The sequence below is a fragment of the Aspergillus pseudotamarii genome, assembly GCF_009193445.1.
Source record: "Aspergillus pseudotamarii strain CBS 117625 unplaced genomic scaffold BDV38scaffold_82, whole genome shotgun sequence".
Classification (NCBI taxonomy): domain Eukaryota; kingdom Fungi; phylum Ascomycota; class Eurotiomycetes; order Eurotiales; family Aspergillaceae; genus Aspergillus; species Aspergillus pseudotamarii.
The window spans coordinates 17,553-35,130 of NW_022475096.1; the positions used below are offsets into that span (position 1 = coordinate 17,553).

Here is a 17,578-nt window from a genome sequence, read left to right on the forward strand (position 1 = left end):
TACGCTTGAACAGGGCGTGATATTGAACATACCCCGCAAATATTGCACAATCATCGGCCATCAGACGGATAATCGGATCTGACACGGACGGTTAAATGTGATGTGATGGATATATCTAGGAGATAGCTCCTAGCGTTAGATCAATGCTTGTTGGAACAGAAGACAAATCAAAAGAGCATCAACTTTCACGCAAATCTACAAAGATGGCCCCATCTATAACAGAGACCGTCTCACTCCACTCAGCACCAAAGACCTCCCTTAGAACCGATGCTGGTTACAATAAGGAGAATGGAGTAGGATACCGTGAAACTTATCAACATGATAATGAGATCAAAGGTACCACAAAACAGCCGCCGGCATCGTTCCCGAACTATCTCCCCGTCTGGGATAACGAAACAGAGAAGTATAGGATCCTGATATTGCACCATGTTTAATCGCTTGGGCATAGCAGCTCACCACTCGATAGATATCCACCACTTCAACCCTTTGAGCACTATGACCATGGAAAGGATGCCGACCAAACTTTCCCAGATCTCTTCCCTGAGGGCAAGGGCGAGGTGGAGGAGCTTACCCCAACCATTGGTAGCGAAGTTCACGGTATCCAACTGAGCCAGTTGACCGATAAGGGTAAAGACCAGCTGGCTTTGTACATCGCCCAAAGGAAAGTTGTCGGTATGTCATAGCATATAAGACGCATGATTTTTTATCACACTCACTGACGGAGTTTTCCAGCTTTCCGAGACCAGGACTTCGCTCAACTCCCCATCGAGAAAGCCCTTGAGTTTGGTGGTTATTTCGGTCGACACCACATTCATCAGAGCTCTGGAGCACCTAAGGGCTTCCCCGAGATTCATCTCGTTCACCGTGGAGCAGACGATAGGAGCGGAGCTGAATTCCTGGAAACCCACACCAACTCGCTTACTTGGCACTCTGATGTTACCTTCGAGAAACAGCCTCCTGGCACTACATTCCTGTACTTGTTGGATGGCCCGACAAGCGGCGGAGACACTCTGTTCTGTAACATGGCCCAGGCTTACAGGCGATTGTCACCCGAATTCCGCAAGCGATTGCATGGCCTGAAGGCTGTTCACTCCGGTGTCGAACAGGTCAACAACAGTTTGAATAAGGGTGGTATTGCACGACGCGACCCAATTACCACCGAGCATCCGGTTGTGAGGACACATCCCGTCACTGGGGAGAAAGCTCTTTTCGTGAACCCACAATGTGAGTCCTCTTTTGAAACAGTGTAGCCGTCACTGGGTTTTTTAACAACAATTAGTTACACGATACATCGTTGGATACAAGAAAGAAGAGTCGGACTTCCTCCTCAAATTCTTATACGATCATATTGCCTTGTCTCAAGATATTCAGACTCGAGTAAGGTGGCGACCGAATACTGTGGTTGTTTGGGATGTAAGTATACATATGACCGTTTGTAGGTAAGGGGTATTAATTGCTTTCTAGAACCGAGTTGCTGCACACAGTGCCATTTTCGACTGGGAGGATGGTCAGAGGCGCCATCTCGCAAGAATCACGCCACAGGCGGAAAGACCGTACGAAACGCCATTCGAAGGGTAGATGCCTGTGCTTTTGCTATGTTTTAGGTTACCGCATTGGAAATACGAGTATGGTATTGAGATATATGATATTTTATATAGAGACGATCTATGCTGACGAGCAAGAATCAATTATTGGCACTTTGATATGCGTTGCCTTCACAGCAGAGACACTTTCTAGTAAAATTAGAAGCAGCAAGTCTCACAGTCCACAAGTATGAGCTCTTAGAGAACGCAGAATAGTTTGTCAACTTTTTCAAGGAATGCCGGTCTCGGTTTGTAAACCGTTTAAATTTTCAGGGTTTAGCGTATGATTGATACTGAACCTCTTCTCTTCACCTTTGAAGTTTGTTGCAGCTGTTCACTCCAAAGAGTTGCCGAGGATGATGGCCTTAGACAGCCAAGGCGATGTACATTTAGACGGGGATGGTATGCTGCCCGAGGTCTCTCGTGGATTTTCGTCAGAAGAACTGGGAGGATTTATCAAGATTGCTTCGCCAACTCGAGACCCGTGGTGCCAACAAGTTGTTTGACGGTCTTCCCAGACTTGGTGGCGCTTGAAGTGTGGGAGTGAACAGGATCTTCTACTTCCGTATGTTCTGCTGACACATCCTCCAAGCGTTCCCAGGTGATATCTTCCTTACCGCTATGGCTGGTTGCTATCGGAAGTTGTGGTTCTCGGCTGTCAGTCGTCATTTGAAGAGCGAGTACTGGCAGAAGGTCAAGGTCAAATATGATTTGGTACGAGAGTCGAGCATGAGCCCATGGGTTGTTGACTGCAAACTTGCGCAATGATCCTTTTTCTATGGAGATACATTAGAGGTTATCTTCTCAAACTTTCTTTGTCCGGTCATGTCGATGCATGATGCCAACCTTCCATTCTCGAAACTCCCTTGCTGACTTTGGTAGCATCCTGTTCCTACTCGTCAACGTTTCCGAGATAGCAGACAAGACACTAGGTGGCAGTCGAAGTTCCTCCAGGGACAAAGATGACGCCTTGCCACGATCCGGATGAAGCATCCCATCCACATCGATAACATCCTGGAAAAGGATTTTCATGGCCCGCTGCGCAGTTATACTATGGTCCGAGCTAGAATTCGAATATCGCATGTCCGGATTGAAGACCCAGATCTATATGCCAAGGAGTCACAAACATATATAAAAAATAAAACGAGACTGAAAAACAACAGATCAACTTACCAGTAGCCCATCCCCTTGTCCACAGTGGAGAGCAAACCGTCGAGCACTTTCTCTTTCAATCAACTCTAACAATTGTGCTGCTACAACTGCCTCTAAAGGATGGCTTTCCCATCCTAGGCTCTTGCAATCACCTTCCGACAACTGCTTGCTTGCAGATAAGCTTGTTTTGAATAGTCGCCATCCTTTAGCAACTGTGTCTTCAACACCCACTAGGCTATTGCAATTCTCGCAAAGCAACTCCATCTGTGCTTCTGTTGAAGAGGCTGTTGTACTGTTTGTCTCAACCTAATAGAGTATATTTATCAGCAATCTGATGCTATGCAAGCTGCAAATCTAGGGAAACGGTGTAGCATGATTAAGAAGCGCATATGAAGATCAGCCATTTTAATATTTGTGAAGTACTATAGTTTACTATCTGTTTCTTAATCATCATATGATGATTCAGGGTAAAGTCATCCAACCTATTCCCAGATTTCTTGTTGGTATGTACCTCGTTATAATCACGTTGATCCCATGACTTTGGGTGAGCAGACTGAATCAACGGAGAAATGCAGCGAGGCGAAATCTTGATCCCGAGCCAAACACGTTGAAGACCAAACGGCAACCACGGCGAAGTGCGAAATCCATCACGGAGAAGATAACTGCACCGGGCCGTGATGCCATTTAACCTCTATAACAGATGTCTGACCGAAATGAAAACCAAGACGCACTAGTTGTAGGGCAATTGTATCGAAGACCAAAGCATGGTTATGAAATGGCCTCCTTCTTTTTTTACCCAGGTCATGCATTGAGGTAGGGTTGAAGTATAAAGACCTAGGGATGGTGTGCAAAAGGTACAACAACAAAACAATCCCAGATGAAAATCAACCGGAAGAAATATCCTGCTTACCTGTTTCAAGCCTCTACAGTCGGAATCTGTGAGCAGAAATGTTGCGACGTCCACAAGAACAGTCCCTGCAGTTGCGACCACCTGATTCGCAGCACCGTATCCCTTAACTGTAGCATTCTGGTCTTCAGCTGTAGCACCATTTGCATGATGATCATGGCCCTCATGAGGATCAGGCTTGTGGCAGTGCCAGAAATCCATCATCTCAGCCCAATTTCCACTAGGCAAATCCTTCCACATCCACCCCTGCATACCCTTTTCTCCAGCACCAGAACCACACGACACATACGAATCGAGGACAATATTCCTACAATGGCGGCAACGAAGCTTAGAACAGGAAGTCATGTCGGTCGCGGTCCACGGTACAAAGCTATCCATATGCTCTTCTCGAGAGAGCAACGAATCATCTTCATCATCAATCTGCATTCTAAACGAATATTCCAGCTGGCCATGCCCACGGTTCCGAGGATCCGTAGCTCGATGTCCAGCTACGCTCAAGGCCAGCCGAGATGCTTCATTAACTCGGGCTGGCAACTTAATCGTATCTGTGACATGGTCGTACGGCAATGGGAGAGATATTGTAATGGCACGACGCGAATCGGATAGACAGATCTCCGGTCGAACATTTTGCGATCGTATCGCCTCTGGCAGTGACACGTAGAGAGTAATGTGGCGGATGTTAGGGAGAAGTTCGGCGTGTAGATAGAGCGCAGTAGGCTCGTTTTGTTGCTGCACTGCAGACATTATATGAAAATGTATGCGAAGTTATGGTCTGATTGAACTGTTAGCTGCCTTTATTAGTATGGTCTTTTATTAAAGTCAATTTATGGACATAAGTTGTAGAAAGCGACTGTGGTCACGGATGTTGAGATACTATGGTCAAATTGCTCCAAAATTACTTTATTAAACAAGCTCTAAACGTGCATCACGTGTTATTGTCCATGATCTTAATGCCTCAGGCAGAGTTGTAAGATCTATTGAGTACTTGACAAAAAAGGCAATGCCATGGAATGTAGGGATTTAAATGGAGCTTGTGATCAATATTATCTAGTGAGTAGAATAGAGATTCATATCTGATTCTCAATATGGGGTCACTGATGGTTCTAAGTCCAACTCAATGCTTTTCCAGATGTTATTTGTCACAAATTGATCAGAAAGGAAACATAATCGGACGTTTCCAATATCCAAAAACCATGCTTATCGTACATTATGTCGTCTGTCACTATGCCATTAAAGTCGATTTGAGCGAAGATGACAAGAGCAAATCTGCCATTGATCAAACGAATCCTCCCCAACCATTGAACTCCTCACCGAACTTGACAGCCGCTTTTAAATAGTACTGTTCCGGGTCTCCCCATGTCGCAGCAGCTTCCTTACACGCACGGATTGCCTTGACGTAATGGGCATCTGTCGAATGTTCGCCCTTGACGGCCTTTTGCGCCGTCCATCTCCAGTCTCTTCCTTTCAAGTCGTAGTCCTTAATCTGTTCGAGTTTTACTTCCGGTCTTAGTTGCGCAATGTATACGACCAGAGTCAGAAGCCACCACTGTCTGACAAGTGCATATTGAAAGCGTGTTGGGATAAGCGGTAGGAGAATACGGACAGCATGGCTGGTTGTCAACGTGTGGACGAGGAAAAAGTCATACTTGTCCGATGTTTGAGTTTGAGTGGCGGTTAAAAGCGCCACGGCGAGCTCCTGGCTTTCGCGGAATTGTTGCACAGGATCTTCAATCTTCCACGCATTCCAGTGATTGAGGAGGGCGGCTTCATGGTGACGTAGAATCGTGTCCATGTTGTTGTCGCCTGGGGTCCCGAAGAGGCCGTTGAACTGTTTGTCGGACCGTACCTTGTTTAGAACGTCAAGTAGGGAGGTGGAAGAGTATAGAGATTCTGCCTGTGAGTAAGAAGGATCGTCTATATACTTATGCATTTTCCCATAGCATGTAGCTGCAAGGGCAAGGGCTTCCATGGCGACTTCACGGCTAGACACCTCGAATGCATAGGCGAGGTGGATTAAAGGGTGACCAACTAAGCCATGTCAGCTTTATTGAACTGCCATTAACTCAACTGGGATCATCTTACGATCATCAACGAGGGAATTGAACAACGGCTCCTTCCCAGAAAATAGATAATCTGCGAGGACTTGCTTCCAGTCATATCCGTGACGGACAAGCTCGTCCTCGAAAAAGTCCACAAACGCTCTTTGGTATCTAGAACGGCGTTAAAAACGTCTGTCTATTAAAGGCTATCTCATACGTAAGCCCAGGGACGCAGTAAGGATACATACTCTCGATGGCCCAAGTAGTCTCTCCAGTCATAAGTACTAATTTCACCTGGAGAATCAACCCAGGGGTCCAAAAGCTTAGACTCGGCCTCGTAGATACGATTTAGGTCATCCGCATCTGCTCCTTGCAGGAAAGAAGAGCTCAGTATCTACATAGAGTCAACTCTGCTTTCAGTATGAAAGATATGATAGAGTATGGCTTACATGAGGCGCATGGTTATGGAACTTCCGCTCATTGTACAGTACGGAGTAGTTAGCATGGTTCAGCTTCAGCAAATGTTTCAAAGCCCGAGCCGGCTTCTCTTGTGCTGTATCGATCTCATGAATCCTGACTGGCGGGATATCAATAAATGTTCGATCGCGCCATGGCAAGAAGTTCTTTAAGGAAGGCAACGAGATAGATAACATGGCTATAACGGTTGAGTGAGTAGTATGGCTCCTGTGTGGAGCTCCTCAAGTTAAGTTCAACTTCTAACAGTGTTCGGCACCCTGTGTCCTTTTTAGATTGTTCAAGCGGTATTACAATATATTATACCAAAATGAACCGCGTTGGATGCTGTCGTTCTGGCGATCCCAGCAAAGTGTGGGGAAAGAAAGTTGTTGGGGCGAATTGGATGAGACCTGGGTGGCCTGAGTGCCTTAGGTGACCTTGTGTGACGTCACCCGTTCATGTAAAACATATTTATACAGAAGTATACATTTCTTGAAGTTCTATGTTCTGTCGTGTAGGGTCATAATAAGCTAAGCACTAGTATATCCAGGCTTACTAGTCATTGTAATTTCATTTCCCATCGCTTTTCCCATGGTTTTCAGCGGTCCCAGTGTGGGTGGGCACTTCTTCAATTACGCCTGCAAGGATATCCACATCAGCCCGTGGGCCAGTGAAGTTCTTGCGGCCATCAACAATCCATTGAAATGTCGAGATGACAAAAATAATACCAAAAGCAGCGACACAGTAGTCTAATAAAACATATTCGGTCAGCAGTCCCTTCGGCAATTAACTCGGATACAATCGGTGACACTCACTCATACTGCTACCGGTCGCAGGTAGCACTGGAGGGAAGAGGAATAGCACAGTCGTGAGGCTGATGTAGGCAAGAGAAATCTATAAGTAGTGTTAGCTAATGTCCCTGCCTTGATTATTCTGGCCGGGCGTACTATGTTGGCGATCCAGCCTAAAGTATTGGGGAGAACAAATGAGCGTTCAGGCAGCATAGTGCGACCACGTAGGCAGTTCACTGCAATCGGAATACCGTATGCGATGTCAAGCATCACTACTGATGATGAGATAATAGCGTTGAACGCACTGCCCGGGTTAGTAAAAATGTAGTGCTATAGTGCGTTTATAATAGGAAAACTAACCTCGAAGACCCAAGGAAAATAAGGCCGAAGACAGTGATAGTAGCAAACGTCAGGTACAAGGCATTCAGGGGAACATTGAGCTTCGGATGAACCCTAGAAAAGAAGGGGGAAGCAGGAAGGCCGCCATCTCTGCCCCTAGTCATCAGTTTTGCTTCACAAGAGGTATAACTCAGAGACAATCATATTCACCTTGCAAAAGCGTAGATCATACGGCTACTGGTGGTCATAATACTAGTGGCTGCGAAAAGAATGCAAACAAGGGGGAACCTATGCGTTATTAGTTAGTTATGTACTTGGCGCTGATAGCCAGAAGAGGAACAACATACATTAGAAGACAGATTGAGCCGGCATTGTTTCCCGTTGCATCCTTGAAGATCTGCAGAAGACAACCTGCAGCAGAGTCGATGACTTCGTAGATGTCACCGGCAACAAAGAGGAGTACAATCAAAAAGATAGAGCCCGTCACCGTACCGATACACACGCACCCTATCATAATCTTAGGGCCCACGACAGATGGATTGGGGATTTCTGTAACAGAGTCAAATTAGTAACGCAGCTTTCCGCGCGTTATATATATTGCATACCTTCGATCATATGGGCAACCCCATCCTATACATTGATTAGTGACTGGATATAGAACTGAGCGAATGACGATAACTTACAAAGCCCGTAAGACCAAGTCCACCTTGGAGAAGCTACATATGAGTTAGAAATGCAATTCGTCAGCAAATCCACTGCGCACAACGTACTCCAAGTAGCCAAGCAACGCCATCCGGCCCTACAGTCAATTAGTCCCCACCCAAAGACCAAACAGAGAGAGGGGTAGGGGTGAGGGGGGGGGGAGCAAATCAGCATACATCCTGTTTCATTGATAAATTTTCCAAACACAAACCTAATTTGGTCAGTACACTAAATACGGAACCGGAATAATGAATGTGAGCCTTACTCGCCCGAGTTGTAGTTGGGTGACGAGCATGCAAGAAGCGTTATCGAGACGATGGCAAATCCGGATAAGGACCAAATAACTTGAGTAGATTCAGCACTTTTATCCGCTTCAAAAAAGACATAGGGACACAGGTCTAACTTACAGGCACCCTTAGTGAAGTACGGAAGACCATTGTTCATGATGGCGTTGATGATGAATGCAGCAATATTGTAGCCGGTATAAATCAAAAATTGATGCCAACGCTGTGCTTCAAAGGTCTGACGAGAATAGTCAGCGGGAGAGGTCGACCTAATGAAGTATGGGGTTGTTACCGGATGCATTAATGAGATTATGCCCAGAATCAACTCGCTGCCCAGCAGCCCACCGGTAGCGGTCAATGCAAGCTAGAACGATTAGCCTGGATTATTCCCGACATAGGTCGTGTCAACCTACCCAGCCAGAAACATTGGCCCAGCCGGTGATCCATGAAAGTATGGGCATCCATCGTTCCCAAGAAACTTATGATGTTCAGCATATTGCATGGGGTTGAGTATAGTGACGTTGAATACTTACTAACTGTTAGGCCAGGTTGTTAGTCACGACTCAAGAACTTCCACGAAGATGCTTAGGAGAGGCTTACCTGCAACCCAATGGTATTGTCCACCAGCCCTACATTCACAGTCAGACAAGACAAGGGACAAGATGTATGCCCGAGTTGTACTCACGTGGGATAAGCGGACAAGAACTCCGCAAGCGAAGTTGCTATACAAAGGTTACATACACCTGCCGTGATCAAGCCTGTAGAAAACTAAGTCAGTGGGGAGCTACATATAGCATTTTGAAGTAACTAAGATATAGAAAAGAAGCAAGAGAGCATAAAGGAGGATCATCTTACCCCAGACCACGCTTACACAGCCTCCAGACGGTAGGCTAAGAGATAAGCTCGCCGATAGAGCGGTCCAAGACTGTAACCAGAATTAAAGTTAATTACTTTCCAAGGTCTCGTGGCTTGGTATGCCTTTCCCCAACGTGCCCCTGCAGCATTGCTCATGAGGCGTCCAATGGTGAAGGAGTCTTTGCGTTGTGTCACATACATTTAGAATAGCAAAAGCCAGTCCTAACATAGACCTGAGTTAGGTAGGCGAGAGTCAGTCTCGATTCGAGCAAGATGCTTAGAGATACTGGAACATACAAAAGTGAGAAATTTCGCTTCAACTCGGCCTTATGGCCCATGGCCGCCAACTGAGCATCATCGTCCCCCCGTATGTCTTTCATGGCAGACGTATCAGCCATTGCAAGGATAGTTGTGCACGTTATTAAAAAAAAAAAAAAAAAAAAAAATAAAAAAAAAAAAAAAAAAAAAACAAGAAGACAATTGATCAAAGACCTAACCAAAAAAGAGCCAGATTGGGAGAAAATACTATCAAAGGAGGTCGACTCAATTGGACTAGGTATTGGAAAGGAAGGGGAGGAGAAGAAGGTGGAAAAGAGAATAGAACAGCACACCACAGACACAACCCTCCACCATGAGGCACACTGATCCCTTTTCCCTGTTTCCTCCACCGGGGTCAATCATTCTCGGGGATATAACCCAACATTCCCCCCAAACTCGGCCATCAAGCGTTCTGGGAAAAACGGGTCCACCGCGGATTGCGGGGGATAGTGGCGACAGGACCGCGGTTACCTAATGTGCAATGGGGTCAATCTTAACTCTTGATAGCGACATACTCCGGAGTAGCTCCGATAAGAAAAGCGTATGGAAGTCCATGGATGGAGCAGATCAGAGGTATATTTTATCGCGCAGCGCTATGATTCGCCATCATCGCCGAGCACCAGGCGCCGAAGGCCAGTGAGAACAAGTCAATTGGTGGATCCGCAGTGATTAAGGTATTAAGATATGGAACCCAAGCTTCGGTCCAGAGGAACCGCAGCCTTCCGTTGGCTATTCTTGGTCTGGTGTGGGAGCTTGTCTATTGTAATATCGAAATATAATGGAAAGATAGATTATCTTCAACAAAATGAGAGATAGTGACGTTATCGAAAGAGTTGAGTCATTTAATTCAACCTTTGATAAGGCTGTGTGGAGTTCATCAATATGTGCGTCTGATAATTGAATACATAGTAGTTCCCCGACCGTGCCTCAGGCCACGATTGTCACGGGATATACAAAGAATCTTTCTGGGCATCATAGTAGTAGCCAGTCGTCTTCTTCATGCTGCTCAAATGTAACATTATATACACATTCCCAAGGCCTTGATTCATACCTATACACAACTAGTACCAACCCCGGTCAGATTTCCGATAAGGCCAAATGCGCCTGAGCATCAACGCCTGTTCACTTCGAGCTATCACCGTCGGCATGAACAAGATGGTCGGTCCGAATGATGTAATCCTCATCGCCATTGGTAGCGCCATCTTCCTCACCAACATCATCGTAGTGGGAAATACTCTTATCGGCCCTTGAGCCCGGAGTGGGACCATCAAGAGAAGAATCAGAATCGTTGCTAGGAGCAGCGAGGCTCTTATTCTTCAATTTCGCTCCGGCGCCAGCGGGGCTCTTGCCTTTCCCTTTACTGCTAGTCGAGTGATTACTCACGCTCCGCATGGTTTGCTGTCCATTTTTCCCTTTACCTTTGCCGCTGCCTGCAGGAAGGTAATCGCCATTCGTGACAGGTCCACCTATACTACCATTCAGTTGGTCTCCTAGTTCGAGTGCTTCAAGAGCATCTGCGATAGTTCGAGGTGGCTGCGCCGCAGAATTGTTGCTTGAATCTTGTTTCTTATCAACAGACTCGAATGTCTGTCGGATACGTTCGAAATGCTCCAACTCTTTGGCACTGCATACCGTTAGTATTCATCTGTTTCGAGAAAACTATAGCAAAACATATCAATAATACATACCTAACACTGGGGACGAGTTCGTTCTGTGCCTGAATGAAGTCCTCCTCTGCAACCGTAACCGTTACATCTTCCGGTGTGGCAAGGTGGTCAAAGAAGTAAGCAGTGGTGACAGGTTCTCCTGGCAGCTGTTTGATCTTCTCATCCACCGCTGTTGCCTTCCGAGTGATAGCCTTGAGCATAGCATCGGAACACAGGGCATACAAGTCAGCACCCGTGTACGTAAGAGGCAGCTGCTCCGCAACCCTGCGCAGTGATACCTCAGGTGCAAGAGCAAACTTCCTTGTAAGCGCTTCTAGGATCGTGGCTTGTTTCTCGTGTGTGTCAGACACTCCAAGGTAGAGCATCTTGTCGAAACGACCGGGACGTAGGAGTGCCGTGTCTAACAAATCCGGGCGGTTTGTAGCGCCAATTACGAAAACACCGCCGCTGTTTTCCTCGCCACCATTCATACCATCTAGTTCGGCAAGCAGCTGACTGACGATACGGTCCATTACACCACCGCTATCTCCTTGGTTTCCACGCTTCGGAGCGACTGAGTCCAGTTCATCAAAGAACACAACACACGGGCGAGCATCCCGAGCGCGTTGAAAGACGCGCCTAACGTTCGCTTCGGATTCACCAATGTACATATTAAGTAACTCAGGCCCCTTGACGGAGAAGAAGTTCAAAGAGAACTCTGTGGCAATCGCCTTGGCGAGTAAAGTCTTTCCCGTACCTGGCGGTCCGTAGAATAAGATACCGCTGCGTTTCTTCATGCCTTTGGCGAATAGCTCAGGTCGCTCTAGGGGCAGTTGGATGGTTTCAATGAGAGCATCCTTGACATTTGTCAAACCACCCACATCATCCCAGCTAACGTTCGGGATCTTTGGCGCGCCGATTGAATCAGCAAAATTCTTCCTTGCGGCATCAACAGCTGCGTCAAAGTCGGCCTTGGTAACGCCTCGGGCTGCATCACCCCCGGAAACAAGAACGTCCCTGGTGCTAACTTTTGACTCCGAGTTTTCGCTTGCGGTTTCGGCTAATTTCTCCAGACGTGCAGCCCTCACGGAAGAAGCACGTTCAACAACGTCAACCAGATCTCCCGCAACTAGAGCAGCAGTTTTAAGCGCCACCGAGCCTAGATCTACATCAGGGGAGATCTTGATGCCTCGTTCAGAAATAGCATTATGAAGGATGCCTTCACGCTCTTTTTCCTCCGGTGCCATCATCTCAAATTCATGGGTAAACAGGCTGCGAATGCCCTCCGGGATTTGTTCGACATCTGTTGTCGTGGCCACTATGACCCTTGCATCGGCCACGATCTCATTCATTGCAGAAACGATCCTGTCCGCCGTTAAGACGTCAATATGCTTTATCAGAAGGGCTGTGCAGTTGGCTCCACAATGGAATGCGCGATCCGCTCTAGCCTTCAGGTATGCTTCAGTTTTCACGTCACCACCGTTCGCTCCGCCTTCGGTTAATATATCGTACGAGTCGATCGAGAAGGTATGAAGACCAATATCTGCGCATGCTCGTGCTGCCAGCGTAGCCTTTCCTATGTGTCTTTGCTGGGATCTCAGCAGTATGACGACAGGTTTCATGCCGAGCTGGATGGCGCGAGGACTTGTAGCTACCGACATCAAGTCTCGGAGGCGCTCTTGGAGAGGCGGTACATACGACTGCGGCGATTCAGTTACCAGGCCATGAGGGGTTTGGACGTCGCCAGCAGTCTTCGGCACGGCCTTCACCCCAAGCCAGTACTCCCAGCCATTGTTCAGAGTGCCCGGGACTCTGCTCACATCGCTCCCAGCCTGTACCATTCTAGTAGTCGCCGAATCAATGATAGCAACACCTCCCCACTGGTCTTCTCTCGCTTCATCTGGCTCATCCGACAAGCTAGGAAGCACTTGTCCAACGCGAAACCAAGCGACACCAACCTTTCTCGATCCGGCACGATCAGAATCCACCACCTGGCCTAACCGGGTCGTAAGATCATCATCCGGAGCTACCCCGTCGCTCGCAGCAGGTCCTGAGAATACAGCTCTACCAAGACCTTCATCAACGCTGATTCCCACGAGATCTCCACTTTTGAGAAGGCGCCGTTTGGACTCAAAATATTGTTTGAGCCCGGCAAACAAGGCCGGTTGAAGAGCGCGATCCATGGAGAGTGGGGTAGATACTTTGAGCAAAGTCACTTCCTTTGCCAAAGGTGGGTTTCTTGCCGAGCTGGCCTTCATCTGGTTCAGAAGGCCTGGTTTTGAACTCCCATTTCCTCCAATGAAAGTCATCGGTGATATGCGAAGATATTTCGGGTTTTCCAAGTTGTTCAGGAGTAGAGGAGGAACAAAGACCGATGGTGTCAAACGCAGCGGAGGGCGTTGGGAGATGCTTGAGCGTCTCTCCCCAGACTGATTGATTGAATACCGGGGTTTGGCGGATGGAAGGCCGGGCAAACCATAGATTTTGACCGCGCGCCAATCACCAGCGTCTTCATTCTGTTCATTGAAGCTTCCCAGTTTTATGGAGGCGAATATATTGGATTGCGGCTCTTCTGTGGCCTCGATCCTCACCCAATCCCCAGAAAAGCAGCCTATCTTCGCAAGTGTATTGATATCTACAAATATGAACGATTCAGAGTCGTCTTCTTCCCGCGGCCTAGGATGTAAGAGTTCATTGGGTATGCCACGCAGTAGACCCTCCGCCTTAAAGACCTTGCCACCGCCAACTCGTCCGGGACGCATGGTTGACGAAGTAAAGTTTGAGGCTACGGAACCTGGAGTATGAATGCCGTCAGCCCGTCGGCCTCCTGCACGTGGAGTTGCCGCAGTCATCGCGGACATGACGCCGGATTGAGGCAGTTCAGGGGCAGAAAGGGAGATCATGTCATCCAAAGAATCATCCGATGTGTCACTCGTGTTCCCTCCAGAACCTTCCGTCTCCGATTCATCGGCGGTAGAGGTACTTTCCACCTCCGTGTTACTCTCTGCGGCCTTCTCTTCGGCAGCCGAGTAAAATTGCTCATTGGAGGTATCATCAGCCTCATCTTCGGCTACCTGCTTGAGTAAGCCTGAGCCTGACCTCAAACTTCGCTGGGTCCGAGGGCCATGCGGCCGCGCTTGAACCAGGACGATTTTGGTCGTCGGCATCAGCAGACCTTGGGAAACGGGTTCGCAGAACGAGATTTGCGCCGGGGGTGGTGGCGCATATGTTATGGGGTGTGGTGGTAAGGGAAGCGGTAGCACATCGCCAGTATGCACCACCTGCTGCGCTCCCAGGGCCTCGCGTACCGCTGCGGTAAGCCTTTCTTCAGCCTCGGCCGCAGCCTTCTTAGAATACCTTTTGGTGTCCAATCCCTTCCCCGCCTTCGCCCAAAGTCCATTGGGTCCATGTAAGCTGTTAGTGAACCCACCAGCAAACTTATTTTGAATATCATCATGGTTCCGAAGCAGGTTTCGCTCCACTGTGACATAGATCGTATCTAGGCGCAAAGGAACAACATCCAGAACCCTTATCTCGACAGACCGCTGGGATTGGAGTGAATGCCGTGTGGGATCGAGCTTGCTCAGGGCTTGCATGAATGGCTGCAATGAATCTGCAGAGTCAGGGAAAGCAATGGTCGAATGAGGAAGCGGAGATCCGTGAGGGCGGCTTTTAGACTGTGGCCGAACGGGAATGACGGTCCAAGCAAGATCCTCAACGGAGCTATAACCCGGAACGTATGGTGAGATAGCGACATGGCGGACTTCGCTACCCTCCTGCCCTTCGTCTACAACCGAGCGCAGATGGGAAAAGTCAGACAAGTTACTTAGATGGTTCAACCTTGCTTACCGGTGGAGGACAATTGAAAGAAGTCGCTTGCCAGATCATCGGACAGGACACCGACATTTCCACGTAGCTGGTGGTCCAAGGTAAACCTCGCGGAGACAGGAGCTCTATTGCGCAGGCATCTCCGACCGACGTTTCGCCTCCGTCGCCTCGTCTGGTCAGGATTCAAGTCACGGCGCTCGAGATCCATGTTGGGGGGGGGGGGGGGGTGTAGAGTGTCCAGTCAATTACCGTCGGCCGGCAGGTAGATGTCGTGTTTGAAGCAAGAGAAGATTGACTGGGAGAAAACAAGTCGAATCAACCAGTCATATCCATCAGCCAATTATCCTGGGCAAGAATCGCATTAACAAATGTCCTAGGGAGTGGTGTAATTCACCGATCAACTCCAGGCAAGTGATCTTGGAGAAAGTCCGGGGGAACCGGTTGCCGGGCTCTCGGCACCGCCCGCACTTTCTGCCCATTTCCGAAGCCGAGGTCCAATGCCACTAAGTTGCTTCACGAGATTTGATTACTAGTCTCTATTGGGTAGTACTATCCATTGGACTGGACTGCACTACGAGTACACCAGGTACAGAGTAGGTAAGGTCTGCTCATATGTTCCCTCTCGAGGAATTTGAGGATACGCCGTAGGCTAAAAGGCACTGCAATCAGTCCGTCGAGTAGCACAGCTCATACTGTATAGCCGTCTTTCTATGTAGGGCACAAAAAATGTTACTCACAACATCGCGTAAAAGAAATGGGCCCCCGATTTGTTAATATATAAACAACCCATGTGATTCTGTAGCGATCTATAGACCATCAAGCTTCAACCTGGAGACAAATTACCCATGAAACTAAATTTAATATTGCTCAACTATGTATAGCCGTGCCTTCATATCTAGAAAACATGCGGAGTGTCCATGCATGAACTTCTCCCTCCTGAGTGGTATCTCAGCGACATGGCGCCCAAGGTTAAAGATGTTTTAGCTTATCAATAAACGGATTTAGGATAGCCAGAAGCGCTTCTCATCATTTTGACAATGAATTTAGAGGATCGTCAATGGATATATCGTTCGAACTATTGAGTCTGAACAGAGGACGCATTGGAACTCAAGAAATCCGAGAGTGGTATTCCAAGATCGATTGAGTATGGCTATGAGTCAGCGCTGAACCATGGGAAATGACTGACTCAGAGTCCGACTGGAGCATTCTCATCATTCCTGATAGATAGGGATCTAGGGCTCGTTTCTATTGTGAGCCCTGGGACACCACAGAAGAGAGGTGGGATGGAAAGCTTTCAATCGACAGTTCCAAATTACAAAGAGATATTCATAGGTTGATTCGACGACTTACAAGCGTAGTCGCACCATATCTAAAATGTAGACCACTGTGTCAGCAGTTGAAGACAACTCGGAATCTATACGACGAGCGTATCTTTCATGTGTGGTTGAACAGGCCTAGATTCCCCGCGATAGGTGCCCAGTCATCGTTCCAGATGCCCACTGACCGTGTATGCGTCATGAAAGCAGGGTTAGACATGAAGACAGTGTTAGAGGAACCAGACCCCGGATGGAAGTGAGTGGCACGGCTAATGTGTCGTAGAACACACCTGCCCGAACACGCTGCTCTTGAACAAAACGAATGCACCATGTAAGGACCGAACGGCGTATGAATGAGACCTCACCATGTGTTCAACTGAGACCGTACGTAGTGGTCCCAGGGTCGCTAAGGCGTTCCCTCTGAAAGCTTCGTCGCAGAGCTTCGTATCAACACACGCGGATTCCCAATGGGGACCGTTAAATGCAGCTTTCTTTCTGCACACGAAGCTTAGGGTGCCTTAAGTGAAGCATCGACAAATGAATACAAAATGACAAAGTCAGACCCATGCCTTGGAAGCAGTCGTTTGTTGTCAGGTCAGAAGTAGTTCACTTGAGAATCTTGCAATGCATTTTAGGCTATCAAATTCCGAAGTTCTATCCAGGGCCTAATTTACCTAGATGAATGGCAGCTGCGTCATACCTTCACCCCGCAATGACTTGAGAATTGTTATGGACGTGCTTGTTAGGCTAGATGCTACCAGAGAACTAAGCATCTCAGTAAATTGGCTTCTCTGAGAATCTTGCTACCTAAGGTGGGATTCGCCGAGACCAGTCGTGATCACCGACTTACGCAAGACACGGGGGTATCAAGGCACCCATATTTCTGCCCTCATCCATACCTATGGTACGGACCGTAAACGGTCAGAATAATATACCTCAGGCAACAATGAAACAGTATAGAATGATGAAAAGTAAGATCTAACTAATAGCGGAATAGTCCGTAGATGTCCACGGTGTGAGTGAGTGAGTGGGTGTGAGAGAGGCTGTAAGTGCATCATCCTCCGTACGGCCCGGGAGGTTATTCCGGAGAATAGGTACGTACTTACATCCTCGTAGAACTTCACCCTGGAAAAGGACAGATCACCAATTTATTGGTGGATAAGGGCTCTTATCGCCCTCAGTGTTTGGCCTTGGGAGTGAACGGAGTATGTACAAGGCTAATGGAGGTGGGGCCCTGACAGTACTTCCTACTACCAGGTTGGAGTAAATCCCGCAAAATAGAAGGAGAGGCGAAAGGAAAAAAAAGAAAAAAATATTAACCCGACTGGAAGTCAGCAGTCACCGACACTTGGACTCTGCCTG

General features: G+C 47.8%; 5 protein-coding genes across 5 annotated transcripts; 1 reads left to right on the forward strand and 4 right to left on the reverse strand.

Annotated features, from left to right (window-relative positions):
* Positions 1-203: 203 nt before the first annotated feature.
* BDV38DRAFT_287693 (TauD/TfdA dioxygenase family protein) lies at positions 204-1,578 on the forward strand (the record flags this gene model as incomplete). Its single annotated transcript, XM_032060918.1, has 5 exons — positions 204-403; positions 467-672; positions 733-1,224; positions 1,280-1,413; positions 1,465-1,578. The coding sequence occupies 5 exons, from the start codon at positions 204-206 to the stop codon at positions 1,576-1,578; spliced, it is 1,146 nt and encodes a 381-aa protein (XP_031908520.1).
* A 781-nt stretch (positions 1,579-2,359) lies between these two features.
* On the reverse strand, positions 2,360-4,386 carry BDV38DRAFT_275065 (HECT-type E3 ubiquitin transferase; the record flags this gene model as incomplete). The annotated part of the gene is made up of 4 exons (XM_032057948.1): positions 2,360-2,448; positions 2,480-2,687; positions 2,757-3,027; positions 3,467-4,386. The coding sequence occupies 4 exons, from the start codon at positions 4,384-4,386 to the stop codon at positions 2,360-2,362; spliced, it is 1,488 nt and encodes a 495-aa protein (XP_031908521.1).
* A 266-nt stretch (positions 4,387-4,652) lies between these two features.
* Positions 4,653-6,650, reverse strand: BDV38DRAFT_209777 (questin oxidase family protein). The gene is made up of 4 exons (XM_032052594.1): positions 6,131-6,650; positions 5,930-6,075; positions 5,725-5,852; positions 4,653-5,670 (listed from the first exon to the last, which is right to left on the reverse strand). The coding sequence occupies exons 1-4, from the start codon at positions 6,332-6,334 to the stop codon at positions 4,919-4,921; spliced, it is 1,230 nt and encodes a 409-aa protein (XP_031908522.1). The 5' UTR covers positions 6,335-6,650; the 3' UTR covers positions 4,653-4,918.
* A 57-nt stretch (positions 6,651-6,707) lies between these two features.
* On the reverse strand, positions 6,708-9,506 carry BDV38DRAFT_287696 (GABA permease GabA; the record flags this gene model as incomplete). Its single annotated transcript, XM_032060919.1, has 19 exons — positions 6,708-6,886; positions 6,953-7,031; positions 7,085-7,232; positions 7,289-7,417; positions 7,478-7,555; positions 7,615-7,816; positions 7,873-7,897; positions 7,951-7,983; positions 8,038-8,066; positions 8,146-8,180; positions 8,235-8,313; positions 8,377-8,491; positions 8,546-8,617; positions 8,667-8,731; positions 8,854-8,882; positions 8,939-9,011; positions 9,109-9,178; positions 9,308-9,341; positions 9,406-9,506. The coding sequence occupies 19 exons, from the start codon at positions 9,504-9,506 to the stop codon at positions 6,708-6,710; spliced, it is 1,575 nt and encodes a 524-aa protein (XP_031908523.1).
* Positions 9,507-10,224: 718 nt separating this feature from the next.
* On the reverse strand, positions 10,225-15,758 carry pex6 (AAA family ATPase peroxin 6). The gene is made up of 3 exons (XM_032052593.1): positions 14,922-15,758; positions 11,115-14,859; positions 10,225-11,050 (listed from the first exon to the last, which is right to left on the reverse strand). Exons 1-3 carry the CDS (start codon positions 15,106-15,108, stop codon positions 10,549-10,551), a joined length of 4,434 nt encoding a protein of 1,477 aa, XP_031908524.1. The 5' UTR covers positions 15,109-15,758; the 3' UTR covers positions 10,225-10,548.
* Positions 15,759-17,578: the final 1,820 nt, after the last annotated feature.